At 43.6% G+C, this 14,475-nt stretch overlaps 1 protein-coding gene across 1 annotated transcript in view; it reads right to left on the bottom strand.

Annotated features, from left to right (window-relative positions):
* Positions 1 to 7,583: 7,583 nt before the first annotated feature.
* lig1 (ligase I, DNA, ATP-dependent) overlaps positions 7,584 to 14,475 on the bottom strand; it is a 54,412-nt gene continuing 47,520 nt past the window's right edge. The window contains exons 25-27 of the mRNA XM_072363663.1: positions 13,292 to 13,435; positions 10,803 to 10,895; positions 7,584 to 7,774 (exon numbers count right to left, since the gene is read on the bottom strand). Of these exons, the coding sequence (XP_072219764.1) occupies positions 7,700 to 7,774; positions 10,803 to 10,895; positions 13,292 to 13,435 (312 nt within the window). The 3' untranslated portion in view covers positions 7,584 to 7,699. The remainder of the gene's footprint in view (positions 7,775 to 10,802; positions 10,896 to 13,291; positions 13,436 to 14,475) is intronic.

The following is a 14,475-nucleotide window of genomic DNA, read 5'->3' as shown; positions in this document are numbered from 1 at the left end:
AGCTTCTATAAACACACAAGCTGGACACACTCATGTCATGATAGGACTCCTTCCTCTCTCAGGAGTGCATATATGATGAGAGAGAAAAGAGGATGCACTTAACAGGGAGGCCCACTTCAACCACTTCACTTTATTTTATTAAGCCGCGAGTTTTCAGAGCTAAAAATCAAGGATCTCTTTGCCAAGGCAGCAGCAAATCATTAAGCAACAACCCCAATTTTCTCACATTTGAGACCACGATATTGTTCTTTTTTTGTGTTTGGTTGCCACTTGTGACAAATCACAAATGCTCATTCATCTGAACACCTCAAATACCCTGATGATGGATCAGCTGAACAAAACCGACCATCTGCCAAGTTGTAGGCGCCATGAAGTGTTTAAGCTTTGGCTAGAATTTCTAAATCGCGACATCCTTAACAGTTGTGGCAGATCCTGCCTTCAGGCCCTGGAGGAACAGGGGGATTCTTTATGAGTCTGGCAGGTGCAGAATGTGGCAAGGACCCAAACTCGTCAGCACCGAGTGATGGTGGCAGCGGCTGAGCTTGGCAGGGAGAAACTGTATCACATATAGAGCGAAAGCCCCCGTTCCTTTAGCTGGCAGTGATGTAGCACACTAATGTAGAAGAGTGAGAGCTCATCTGCTGCTAAATTATACAGAGAGGGAAGGTGGAGGAGAGAGGAGGAAGGTACCAGCAAGAGGAAACTCGATCTGCAGAGGCATTTAGAATTTTTTTTGCAAGTCCTCTGAAGCGTTTTTGTGATATTGAGGTGGACAAGACTTCATATCAACTGTCGTTATAAGAAATGACTGAATACGGAAAGAACCTCAGGCTTGTGCTACAGTGCGAATGAAACCACCTCAGCTGTCTGACTACATAACTAATCAAGATTGTTTTCATGGGTCCAGGGCATGTCATTAGACACCCGTTAAAATCTACACAGCATATTTTCTTGCAATTTTGTAATTTTCTTTGACAGAATTATTTGCTGAAGGATGAAAAGAAAAAAGGCAACATACCAAGCACACTTCTACAAGACCAGGGATAATCAGAGTCTGGGAAAGACGCCCAAGCTGTGGATGTTAGAGGGGATCTTGTCAACTCTATCCATGTGTAATTTTTCTGCAATGTTGAGTGTGTTTGACACAGCTGAGTGCAGCCTTGATCAAAAGGCAGGCTGACAGATGGTAAGAAGAGGAATGGAGAGCGCTATTGAGACAGTGCGGCTTGAGGGTTTCTCTCCAGTTAGGATGGGGAAAGACAAAGAGAGGCGGAGGAGATGCACAACACAGAGGCTGCCTCACACAAAGGTCATAAGACTAATGACCGTCAACAATGATCCAATGGAGTGCGCACTGCAATCTTAGCCCCTTAAGCACGAGCCTCTCAGTGTGGGCCAAAGCGGAGCACTGGGAAGAGGGGAACAACAAGCACCGACATCACAAACCCATCATAAAGTGGTTACAACTAGATCAACGGTTATGCTGCAGGGGTTGAATAATCAAGTGAGACATTTCCATAACCAAACAAGGCAAATGAGCCATAGCAAGCAATTGGCCGGGAAACTGTCAAAAGTCAAGGCGGGAAGCCAGCATTGAACATAAATACAGCGGTGCCATCGAGGTTTCCTGATTGGACACAGGTTAACGGCCCACTGACGGAAAAATAATGACAAGCTGAACGACAAAAATATCTAAAGAATGTGAACACATACATTTATCATCCGAGGTATTTAGAGCAATATGTTTCAATTAGAGGTAAATGTGCCCAGAGTGTCATTTCTGCAGGTGCTTAGAGGTACATTTTTCACTCATTTTCCACCCAGTTGTGAAGTGAAATTGAAGCAAACTTTTAATAATGTGCAAAAGGCTGTTTTTTATTGACTGGTTTGGAGCAAGTAGCTTAGGGTGCTTTATGTCATCAGAAGGAAGCGATACAGGCTACTTTGTGCATGGCTGTAATGAACAGAAGTAGCTGCTGGCGAGAAGAGAAACATGGGGAAGAATACAAAAACAAAAGTGGGTCTTACATGAGAGAGAAATTAAATTATTTTCAACAGGGTCCATGTTTGGTTGATACTTCTATGTTTGGAAGCAGAATCTGCTGATCACTTAGTCAAGTCACATTCAATCTCTACTGATGGACATTACATTTGGGCCTTAGTTTCAGTAGTTCCGTTGGAAGGCAGAAAAATTGGATTTAATTACTATGGGCTGATTAACTGGGCCGGATATTTGTCATTTTGAGATGAGCCTTATCGGCTGATTATTATAAGAGGGGAGTAAATGAAAAATACGTGCAAAAACATCTGTTTGCAAGCACCGCTGTCATCTTCGTTATCTAATCAAGATAAGAAGAGAATCCGTCTCGCCTTGCTCCGGGCTTTTTCTGCAGCTTAATAGTCTTTTTTGCTAATGAAAGTTCCAAACGGAGACATTTTCTAAAAATCAATTTTGAGAAGAGAATCAGGTCAAGGTGTTCAGTTTGAAACGTGCAACGTCGTAGTTTCACCCCAACAGATCCTGTTTCCATTCAAAATGCCTCGTGTCTGTGGCAGCGGCTTGCTTTATCAAAAGGAAAGCATGACATTGAAGGCCTTCCTGGAGGAAGTAGATGTCAATCTTCTCCCGACTGTCCTTGGAAAGAATTTGAGTTCACCAACTCTGTTGATCTAGCTGACTAAAACATGCTCTGACAGACTGTGATCGACGGCTCATTCCATCAATCACCTGGCAACAAATTCTGAAAGCACTTGCCCTTTTCCAAAGTTTCCACAGAAAGTTCAAAGACTGTTCTGTGCAACAAAATAACCCCCAAACATCTGGTGCACGCGGTTAACACAGGAGAGCAACGCATTTGGATCTATGAATGAAGCAAAAAACAAAAGCGGAGCTCTGTTCAACACACTCCAAAGCAGGCACCTTCTGACTCGGAGCCTTCTCAATCATTATCACCCAGCTCCCACAGATGGTGAGAAGTTGTTTGCCGCTTTCTCACTCACAATTCCACATCCATAATGATTTGCAAACGTGGTAAACAAACAGAACAAGAAAGAAAAGCACATCAGATGTTGAAAGTGACACATTTGCATTTGGAGGATCGTGTGGTAGCTTTGACTTCTGAAAAGAAAGTGTCAGCATCAAGATCACGAGGCTTACCTGCTAACAATTCTAAAAAATAACACAACAAAAGCACTCCAGGTGGTGTTACAACATGAGTTAGCCACTTCCACGTATGAACTGTATGAACTTTGACTCATTGGACCGCTGCTGGTCGGTCCTGAGGACTGCAGACCGGAAACATCCCTCAAGAGCTGCAGCGGTGCAGATGCTATGACCCAAATGTCCAACAATCACAGCCTTTGTCAAAGTCGCTGAAATCCGTACTCTCCATCGCTGCCAAGTGTGACTGTAAGGGGGCTTTTTTCACCTTTCAATGCTCGTAATGTTTCAGCAGATCTGTATATACCAGCAAGTCGTTAATGTGGAAAAACAATTAATCAGGAGCTTTTTAATGGAAAGCAGTGAACAAATGGTTCATCTGGAAATTTCCAAGTGATTTATGAACAGTCCAGCAGCTCAGATTAATGACCAAACTGTTGAAATGAATGGTGTCAGGGCTGCAGGGGCAAAAAGAAAGTTGGGAACTTTAGAGTCCAAGCTCAAGCTCGCTGACATCGTGCTGCTCGCTGGTTGTTTCTGAACATGGGGACACTCAACCTGTGACTGTTCTGGTTTCTTCCACGCTCGAGACCTCCAACCAACGGCAGTATCAGCAACACAAACGCTTTATGTATGCATTCAAGTGACAAAAATCCCCTGCAGATACAGAAATAATGACTTTCGTCCACTGGGACCAAAGAATGACAGAGTGTGATGTTGTTAAAGAGTCATTAAATCCTCAGAGGATGACGACTGTATCTCCTTAACTCCATTATTTTAATTCAATTCTCTTTCCTTCGGGCATGTTTTTGTGCCTAAATCTAACAAATCAACATACATTTTCAGCATCAGCCGGAACAGTTACATATGATGTATTGGGGATTCATTTGCAGCACTTGCAGGCAAAGTCAAACACAACTCTTATTAGTTAAGCTGAGCTGATGAAGTGTCCTGATGAGTCACACAGCGCACACAATCCTGCACTGTCTCTTGTTGTGGAGGACCTAATACCCTGTTAGGGTGGAGACTGCAGGAGGAGCGAAATCATATAAAGGGCCCAAAAAAGAGGGGGCCTGACATCATCAAATCCGAAAGGTTACTGGCCAACGCTCGGCGCTCCTGCTCAAGAAAAACACTATTGATATTCCGTGGGCTCGGCCGGGGACAATGGCAGGGCCTGTCCCTCCCTCTTTCCCTCATGGCCTGGCATGGCAGAGATGTCACAGAGAGCACCAAACAAATGGATGGAGGGATAGGAAGGGATGGAGGGATGGGGAGGAGGTGGAGGAGAACAAACGCATTGTTCTCGGGGTGGAGAAAGGGGTATTGTGAGGAAGACAGATAGCTTATGTGGGAGAATGGGGTGGGGGAGGAGGGAGGGACGCAAAAAAGGACAGAGAAAGGTGAAACCTGGCTTTTCTTTTTTTAAATAGATGCCCTCTTTTTTTTCTTTGCAGCTGGAGATAATCCATAACCCCGCTTTAGGGGACACTGCCTAAAACTTTAAAGAGGCAGTTTCAGCACACAGGAGCCACCTTCAGCTCGCCTTTCATCCGCATCAACACCAGAGCTGAGATCAGTTCAGGGGCATTCTCTGATTCAGCCCAAACTCAACAAAACGGAGAGCACTGGGCAGGCAGGTTTGTGGCAGCGTCCCCCTGCAGGTGCAAGTCTGAACGGGTGACTTGATGTGAACTAACAGCACAGCTGTTTGAACACTGGCTGAGACCTCGGAGGAGATGGAGGCTGCTGCGCTGCAGTGCCCTGCAGGCGTGTGATGATGCGCCAGCTACCCCCCCTCAGTAAACATCAGTGACACATAAACACATGAAGTGAACCGAACTCACACACTTTTACTCTAGGGTGATAAAAACAGACTCATTTCACAGACGCAGACACGCAACGTTGGAGGACACTTCCACTCTTCTTCTCCACTCAGTCCCCAAATTTAGGACCAGCTGCAGTCGACGTTCAGCTGCTCACAACAGCGTCTCACAGCCACAACTCATTAGCCAATCCAGTTAATTACATTTACTTTCTCAACATTTCACCAAAGCTTCTCTCGTCTCTCACACTGTTCCGTTTCAGCCAAGTTCGAAAGCAACAGCGCAGCTGACGAGCTCCATTTGAAATTCAGATTTTACCAACAGCCAGCAGGGCCTTCAGTTCTGTTGAAAGAAAGAAAGAAAAATGAAAGGTGAGAATGAGATGCAAGATGAGCATCAGATGTAGCAAAAGTACCACGCAGAACGTACGAGAAAAAGCAAAGGATAAGAAGAAATTAGGAAAAAACTGGATTTGGAATTTCCATGATTATTCAGCCCCGATGGCATCCTTCTCAAACTCCCCTTCGGCAGACACAGGACACAGCCCACACACACAAATAATAGGCAAACCACCAGCCGTGCAGTGTGAATGCTTGCATACAGAGAAGCCATAACAAATAGCAATCTCAGATGCTTTTGAGGACAGGAAATAAAAACCACCCAGCATGTGAGAACAGTGACAACAGTATGCCACATACCGCGTGAGTCAGTGCAGAATTCTACATCTTAATACCCTCAGGACAAGCCGGCGGCGTACAGATGCAGACAGGATGCACGCCTCCATAAACACAGGCATTACACCAGAGAACAAAAGCTTACAATTAATTTCCTGCATCTCACCGAGTTCAGTGTCGTTTCCTGCTGATGTAACAGAGACTAGATCACCTGGTGCACATCCACCCACATGAAATCTACAGCCTGAGCCATGCAGGTGAGGCCACACGTGAGCAGAGTGGCTTTTTTCTTTTTTTGAAGCGGACACGTGAACACTTTGACTCTCATGAGCAGATGTGAGGCAGCTTTTCCATCCCCTTATCTCATTTTCCAATTAGTGCATCTTCGACTTCTCTGCTCCTGTATTAGAGCCTCCAGCCAGAGGCGGGAGCAGAGGAGGCGACGTGACAGGCACACATGAAATTTAAAGCTCCTTGCTTTGGAGCCATCATTCTTATACCAACCTTATAGTTAATGACTGCATGAACTGCAGCCTCGTTTAAACTAGCGTGTCAAGAAAAAGCCCAAATGTTCTGCTCAGAAGCAGGACGGAGGAGATGAGCCTCATGTTCATTCCCGAGAGACAAAAAGCATGGGATGAAATATTTTGTGACATTTCTCTTTGCATTTACTATAAATTTTCGGTTTATTTGATGGGATTCTGGGATCATTTTGGAGCTTTCTGATCTTTTTCTCTCTCCCAAGTTTGGGTTTCTAAATCTGAATGAGTGACGGTGGCTACGATGGGATGAAGTGGGTCCAGAAAATGTGGTTCTATTTTGTTAAATGTTTTCGGTTTAATGAATTTCCTGAAATGTTGTCATTTTTAAATTTCTAAATCTAGATTTCTAAATTAATCTTTTAGTTCTACTTCAGATTTGTCATTAGAAATGTTGCGTTTTTCACCTCACGGTCATCATGCCAGCTGCCACTAAACAAAGGGGAACCGAGGCCGACTGCGCTGCCATTAGTTCGTTTTTCCTTAATGTGCTAGCTTGAATTCATCCTTAGGAGAACACCACAACATGAACCATATTTGACCTCTAAACAAAAGCAGTAATTTCAGTGGCTGACCACCATCCTATGGACACATGAACTTCTGTGCTGACACAGCAGTCCATCAGATACCTGTTGAGATATCTCACTCTGAAACTGAAACTCATTAGCATTCCTCGGTTTATTTGCTGTTCTTCTTGTGTCATGTTCACCTCAGGGTGAAACAAACCTCCCTGTCAACAAAACCTTTCCTTCATATTGACTCCTTCCTGGGCATTAAATGGCATTCTGAGGTGCTCCCAACAGAAATAAAAGCATAAACATCACAAAGTGGTGTAATCTGTCACAAGCACACCCACTTCCTCTCATACCTCTTCTTCACATCATAATCGCCGTCCTTGGCTCTCAGCCTGCCTCCCCCTCCTCCTCCCACACATCCCTGATTGATCCAGTCTGGACAGTTAGTAGATTTCCATCATCTAATGCAAGCTGCGGGTGCTCTCCTTTGTCCTGACGTTTGAGCAACTGTCAGCTCTGCATCTTTTTCTACCACTAATAACATTTCAGGGAGCCTGCAATCTCCTTGGCGTGTCCTCTTACTACAAACACGCAAAGTGCTGAATGCACTTTGCTGCTGCTTGTGGAGTATTCAAGCAGAAATCAGACCAGTTGAAAGTGTTGGTATGCCACCCGCATGTTTAGCGGGGCGGTTCCTCACAGAGGATTTCTGATAGCGATTTATTAGCAGCAGGTAGGCCGTAACTGCTGAGTCGATGTGGGATTAGGGAGTTTATGTGCACCGTAGACAGGGAGATGTTTACGCAATTTTGGCTCTCAAAGGGAAATCATAATGAAAGAAGGAGCAGCTTCAATAAATCAATATCAAATTACAGGATGCTTAAAAGCGGCAAGAGCCTTTATTTTCATTCAACAATACAAAAAGGAGAAGATATTTACAATTACACTGAAACTTCCACTATTCATTATTCCCTGGTGCAGACGATCAGTAGTAGTCCTCTGGGTCAGCTTTATCCCCCTGATTCTGGATCTGTTGCTGCTTCTTGTACAAGTCAGCGATCTGCAGAGATTGAGAGGAGGAAGAGTTTGGAAGAGAGACGGAGAGAAGGATGGAGGGAGTGAGGAGAAGATCATGAAGTCAGGACAGTAACATGAAGAGGAAAAGCTAAAAATAACTGTTTGATTATTCATATCGCGGCTTTGAAGTCGGTGACTGAGCTGCTGACTGGGAGACGGAGGTTGTGTTCACTTATCAGGGTTTGGGGGGGGTCGAGAGGGGAGGAAGGCGGGACAATGAACACAGTGAGCAGCAGGGTGGCACAGTCAGGAGGAAAAAGATTGAAACGTCAAATTACTTCTCCCACACAGAATCGAGGTGAGGCCTTGATTGCGTCCAATGTGTTCTGGCTTCTGCTCAGCTCCTCCAGAAGGAAGTTGAGTTTCATTTTAACTGTGCGCCTCATCAGGAGGTGGGAAACGCCGTCTACATTCAAATGTAGCTGATGTTCCAACTGAATTCCTAACTCTAACCGGAGCATATCCACACGAGAATCTGCATTACAAAACAGTTCAGACGAGGCTCGGATTTTTGAGGGAGGCGTTGGATCATCCGTGAAAGTTTCTTAAACCAGGCCAGCGTGACTCAACATGTCAAGAGGGCAGCCGGACCCCAAAATGATGATGGTAGACAGACGGCATGCTTCAAATGTGTGCTTTGTTTGTTGTTGCTGGTGGTGGACTGATTTTTATCCACAATCAACAGTGTAATACTTTACTTAAGGCTCCGTTTCTCTACTTCTCAAGCAGGCAGGAACATTAAACCAAAACCAATTAAGAGTTTAAACCCTCAGATTTTGTGTTGCAGCTTGAGCAGATTGCAACCCTCTGAGGCTTTTTGCTAAATTTGCTGAATCATAATCGTAAAAGAATCCATCTTGTCAGACTCCAAGCTTGTCATTAGTCTTCCTACCAAATGAGCAGGTTTCTACATAGAAATTTCCAGACCTTTTAGCCGTTACTCTGAGCAAATCAGTTTGTTTTAAAATCCAATTCAGACCATGAATGCTATATTTTGAGCATGTGTGCTCGAATGTTGCCAGATATACAAGTCAATTATACCACCAAACCAACACATTAAAGCCTCGACATCCCGGTTCAAGGAGGAAGTAAACCAAGTGACGCCAACAATTAAAGGAGCCCATCACTACGACCTTTGGAAAGGTGGAGCTGGACCATCCACCTCCACCCACATCCAAGTAGTTCACTGAGTTAACTTAGAAGCCACGCCCATCGACTCCAAACCTAACCAGTAAAAGTGGATATGGGCGGAGTTTGATGATCCAGCTGTGGATCGCAGCAGGACATACTCAAACTACTCCTCTATTATCTCTGCTCAACAAGAGGAATAAACAACATTTAGTCTCTTTTATAAGTAACAAATTAAAATCAGTGACACAAATTTGAATGCCGAGGTCTCAATAAAAAGAGAAAAATATCCATGCAATCAAAGCAGAAACGGTAGATAAACCAGGAGGTGACATCTTTTATATACAATCTATGTAAAAGGCACTTTCTCCACAGTCGTATTTATCCAAAGTTAAAACACTAAAAACTAATTCCGTTCATAGGTCACTCTGACGATGCTTCGTCCAATCAGCTGCAAGTCTTCTGCCCAGAGAAAGATGGTCTACAAACCAGCTCTCAGATCAGCAGCCTCTCAGAGTCAGGTCGGCTGCACTTACATTTAAAAACTTTAAAAAGAAATGACATCATCTACATAAACTTCACCCCTTCAAGGTTTAAATGGCAAAGCCTGCAAAAGAGATGCGGATGCATCACATTTTAATGAGTTAAAAGCCTTCAAAGGTTCATGTAACTTAATCAAGAACATGTTGCCTGTATCGGATGTTTGTCTGATGACGGGTCAAAATCCACCTTTTTACAGTGTTTCAGAAGCACAAAAGTATGATTTGTGGCCAATTAAGACCCTTTGAATTGATTCATTTGCAGAATATTATCGTTTGTTTCTATTTTTTGCTGCTGAACTGTAATTCTAAAATCAGGGTTTATACGGAGCACAAAATGAGTCGGCACATTTACTGTGCCTCACACACACTTACACAGCTCCTTCTAACCTTACCTCGGCTCCACAAAGCATTTTAAAATGCCATTCACAGTGGTTCGCACAGTCAAAACAATTATATCTGATCTAAAGCTAAAACAGCTAGTTGATTCACTTCTATATGCATGCATCTGTCTTTTACTATGTGTGTTATAGCTAATGAATATTTGGGGTTTAGGGCTGTCAGAAGGAAAATTAATGCATGTAAAATATTAGCTTGAGCTCACTGGTGGACAAATAGAATAAAATTGTCATTAGGTTACTTATAAAAAATTAAAGGAGGCAGAGTAATGTTGCTGCACATTAATACAAAAGGACCGACCAGTGGTGCTGTGCTGCAGGGGATGGGTCTTTGTGCTATTTCAGAGTGTTTCCCAGAGAACATTTCAGTTTTAACACAATTTCTACGAGTTAAAGGTTAGGTGGGAGAAAAAAAATAAAGAAGGAGGTGTTTGGTCGATAAAAAGAATGAATGACGATGGCATCTATTTTGTTGCAGTATGGGGTGATCTCTGTGTGAAAAGGGCTTGTGTGTTATGTTTAAAGTGAAAGTACAGCTGTCCTGTACATCTCTACCCTGCAGCATGATTCACTGCCTGCTGCTTCACAATATATGGCTCCGACCTGACCACTAAACCCCAGAGGTGCTGCTTTACCTCACTGTTATATAGCCTCGTTCATTGTGCTGCTGACTACCACATAAAGAACTGCCAGGATGAAAAAATGAAAAATAAAAAACATGGTCCTCGCTGTGCAACGATGAAATTCTACAGGACAGCTTTTTGTGAAGTGACCACGGCAACGATAATGATGATGATGCATCATCTGTACACAACACAGTAAAACTCTTTACTGCAGTAATTATTACATTGCAGAAGACGACACCTTCCAGTTGCTGTATATGGTGCTTAACACTTTCATTCAGTTTTTTAACAAAATGACTGCCTGTACAGCAAATCTGATGTACCTGAGCTCCAGTCGTGGCATCCTCGGGCTTCTTGTCATCTCTGATTCGAAGGAAGCGGGGGAACCGCAGAGAAATGCCCTTCTCTGGATCCACCTGAGGACAGAGAGCCACAATTTTTAAAATGGGTCACAAGCCGTCAATACAACTGAGCATCTTTTGTTACTTGTGGTGCGCCTTCTCTCGACACTCTGGGTTTTAAAGCCATTCTGATCCCATTAGCTCAGTCTCATTCCAGTTCCAAAAACTAAGCCTTTGTCCCACTTTAATTCATATGCCTAACTAAACCTCTTATTACCTTCACTGAATTGAGGTTTTGCACATTTTCTTCTTCACGATAACTGGGGTTTGTTATGTGGAAAAAGAATAACTTTAACATTGTGCCGTCATTTAAAAGGGGGCCAAATGTAAAAGATCCCCTCAGGAATATAATCCAATGCATCAATGAAATCTGTAAGATGTGATAAAAATGATAGTTTTATTTTACTTCTACAGCATGTTGTGCTTGAACATTGGAGTGAATGTGGCACATTTTGATGGATACACGGTCAGGTTGATAAAAGAATTAATCCATTTCTTTGCATCAAAATATGAACAGCTCGGGTTCTTATCTATATGGAGACATCTGCCCACGTTATCAAATTGTGATTACAGATCAAATTTAATAAAAAATATGTGATAAAATGGTAGAGACATCTGGTAGCAAGCTGATGCAGTTTGACCCTTAGGTAATTCAGATGCCAGACAAAGACGGCTTCCCACCCGTTTCGCCTTTGTTACCGCCTCCCTCAGAGGTGTGAAAGTGGTGAATAGAATAAAACTTGGCATATCTCAGCATGGTGTGCAGTGTGTCCTTAAAACATTTGAGGAAACTGGACAAGTGGAGGACAAAAGAAGAAGTGTCAGGCCTAAAAAACTATCTACAGCAGATGAACAGGATCTGAAAGTGATGTCCTTAAGAAAGAGGAAAAAATCCAGCTGTGACCTGACAGGACCTGAGAGATGCATCTGGACCTTCAGCTGATCCATCTACTGTTGGCCCAAGCCTCATCAGAAATGGTCTCCATGGAAGGGTGGCTGTCAAGAAGCCATTCTTAAGGAAGGGAAACAGGGAGAAAAGGCTGAGCTATGCCAAAGGACACAAGAAGTGGACTGAAAATCAGTGGCAACAGGTCTTATGGAGGGATGAATCCTCCCCAGAGCCCGGACCTCAACATTATTGAAGCAGTGTGGGATCATCTGACAGAGAACGGAACAAAAGGCAGCCCACATCCAAAGAAGAGCTTTGGGATGTCCTTCAAGAAGCCTGGAGAACTATTCCTGAAGAAAAACTCGTCTAAGAGGTTCCAGGCTGTGTTGGAGAATAAAGGTGCGGCCATGGCTCAGCGGTTAGAGTTGGTCGTAAATAACCGGGGGCTTGGCGGTTCGATTCCCACTCTCACCACCCAAAAGATTGGTGGTCCACCTCCTTGCAGCAAGGCACTGCACCCCCATGCTCCCCGGGCGCTGCCCACTGCTCCAGTACATGGCATCTGCCGACCTGAATGGGTTGAATGTGGAAGAGATATTTTGTGTATTTCCCTGTACATGACAAGAAATCTGATCTTAATCTTTTTACCATTCATGTTTTTACATGTTGCTGCCCCCATTTCTCATTTCTTTGCCATATATAAAGAGATAAAGGGTGGCTCAAGGCTTTTGTACGGTACTGTGTGTTACCATCAAGGTGACTTCTATTCCCTGGAGGTCCGTGGTTATTTCAGCAGGACAAGGGCAGACCTCGTTCCGCACTACTTACACCAGAGTGGTTTAATAGACATGTAGTGTGTGGTCCTGACTGGCCGGGCTGCCTGCAGTCCAGATCTATTTTCTACTGAAAATGTATGGAGCACCATGATTAAGAGAACAGACGACAACCACAGACTGCTGAGCAGCTGAAATCTTGTTTTCACCAAGAATGGACACGGAGTCCTCTGAGAAAATTAAACAATTAGGATCCTCAGTTCCTAAATGGATAAAAAGTCTAACAAGAGGATGATGTACGAGACAATGAAGTTGGTCAGTGATCACACTGAAAATCATGTGTCCTCTGTGCTTCTGGCTCTTCAATAAAAGTTTAAATGAATTACCAGAAATTATTTTCACTTTTTCTGAAAGCGTCTTCTTAATTTGGGAAAATGTCAAGAAAAGGCAGAAAGATCAAGAATAGCCAGAATATGGGTGTGCATGTAAACTTGGCCACGAGTTCAAACAATGAATTATGGTCAAAGTGAGAGCTGAACAATGATTCTGTCGTCTCAGCGCACTCTGTGGGACGTGCAGCCAAACCACAGGTAATTAACAAGTATCTGTTCTATTAAATTCAGCCTCATTTACAATGTTTTTAATAATTGAGAGGCATTCATAATGACTTTTCATTCGAGGCAACAGACCGTAACAAGGAGAATTTATCTGTGGAAATACATGAGGGGGATTAACAGGCACGAACTGACCATTCCCATGGCGGCCTTGTGGACGGGCGACAGAGAGAGGTCGGCGCACTTCACCTCCCAAACCTGCACGGCATCCATCCACACGTCGGGCTCGGCGGACTGGTCGACGCGGTAATAGGCTCGGGGTTTGGCCAGGATGTGCTCCTAGAGAACCCAAAATAAATGAGAGAATCTAAAACCCAAACACATAGCAGACATACACTGCAAATACATTAACGGTGTAAAAAAAGGGCAATGCGTTCACACATAACTTGGTAAGGAGACAGCGATGGAGTGGCTGTGGTTGACCTGCTGGATAGTGCCTCACAATCACATCCCAGGGGGCAAAATAGAGTTCCAGCACACACACTGGCTATTCCCTTCCTGCTTGGGGGCAACATTAGAGGGGAATTTCTAAACCATATTATCATTAAAATTTCCTTTAAAAAAAAAAAAAAAAAAAAGGCTTGTTGCACACATTTGCATTCCCTAAATGCACCTCTCAGGCTAAGAAATAAAAGAAAAACAAAGAAAAAAATCAAATAAAAAGATAATAAAACCCAATGACTCAGCTCAGGCTGCCACCAGACTGTTTGTGTTGCATGAGCCCTCATTCAGCTGCAGCCACGACTACTTTCCAGCATCAGACTCTTCTTGTTATGGAGTCAAACACCCATTTCAGCGATGCCACAACTCTGAGCATAAAGTGAACTCGACTGCTGTAGCGTCCACAGAAGTGGGTCACAAAACAAAAGCTCAGGCAGTCGTGCTGCTGTTTCCCTGCACACATTATTCATACTGTAGGCACTCAAGTGATGCTTTAATAAGAGCTGGATTACAATGAGTGAGCTGGTAGGTGTGCACTCTTATGAAATATTGCTGCTGATTGTCATTAGTTTTGTCAGAGCTCAAACTTGCAGCCTCTCAGCTGCAGCTCAGGAGTCACCAATATATCAAAAATGCCTCAACTAAAGTCCAAAAATTATTTAAAGAGAACCAAATTAAACAAAAACTCCACATGATGCAGCATCACCAGTTCTGCACAGCAGCTTGGAGGAATGTGAGCAAATTATTGTGGACCGAGCAGCTCCCACTATGTTGTTGGTGGGTGGGTTTCCTGACATGAACTCCTCTCTTCAGGCATTTCTTTAATGTCCACAACCTGTCTGGACTGGCAAATCCCTTTAATTTCTTTTAACAATACT

The sequence above is a fragment of the Leuresthes tenuis genome, unplaced genomic scaffold (genome assembly GCF_036924035.1).
Source record: "Leuresthes tenuis unplaced genomic scaffold, fLeuTen1.0.hap1 SCAF_14, whole genome shotgun sequence".
Lineage (NCBI taxonomy): Eukaryota > Metazoa > Chordata > Actinopteri > Atheriniformes > Atherinopsidae > Leuresthes > Leuresthes tenuis.
The sequence above is the reverse complement of the archived record's forward strand: the minus strand, read 5'-3'. Positions and strand labels throughout refer to the sequence as shown.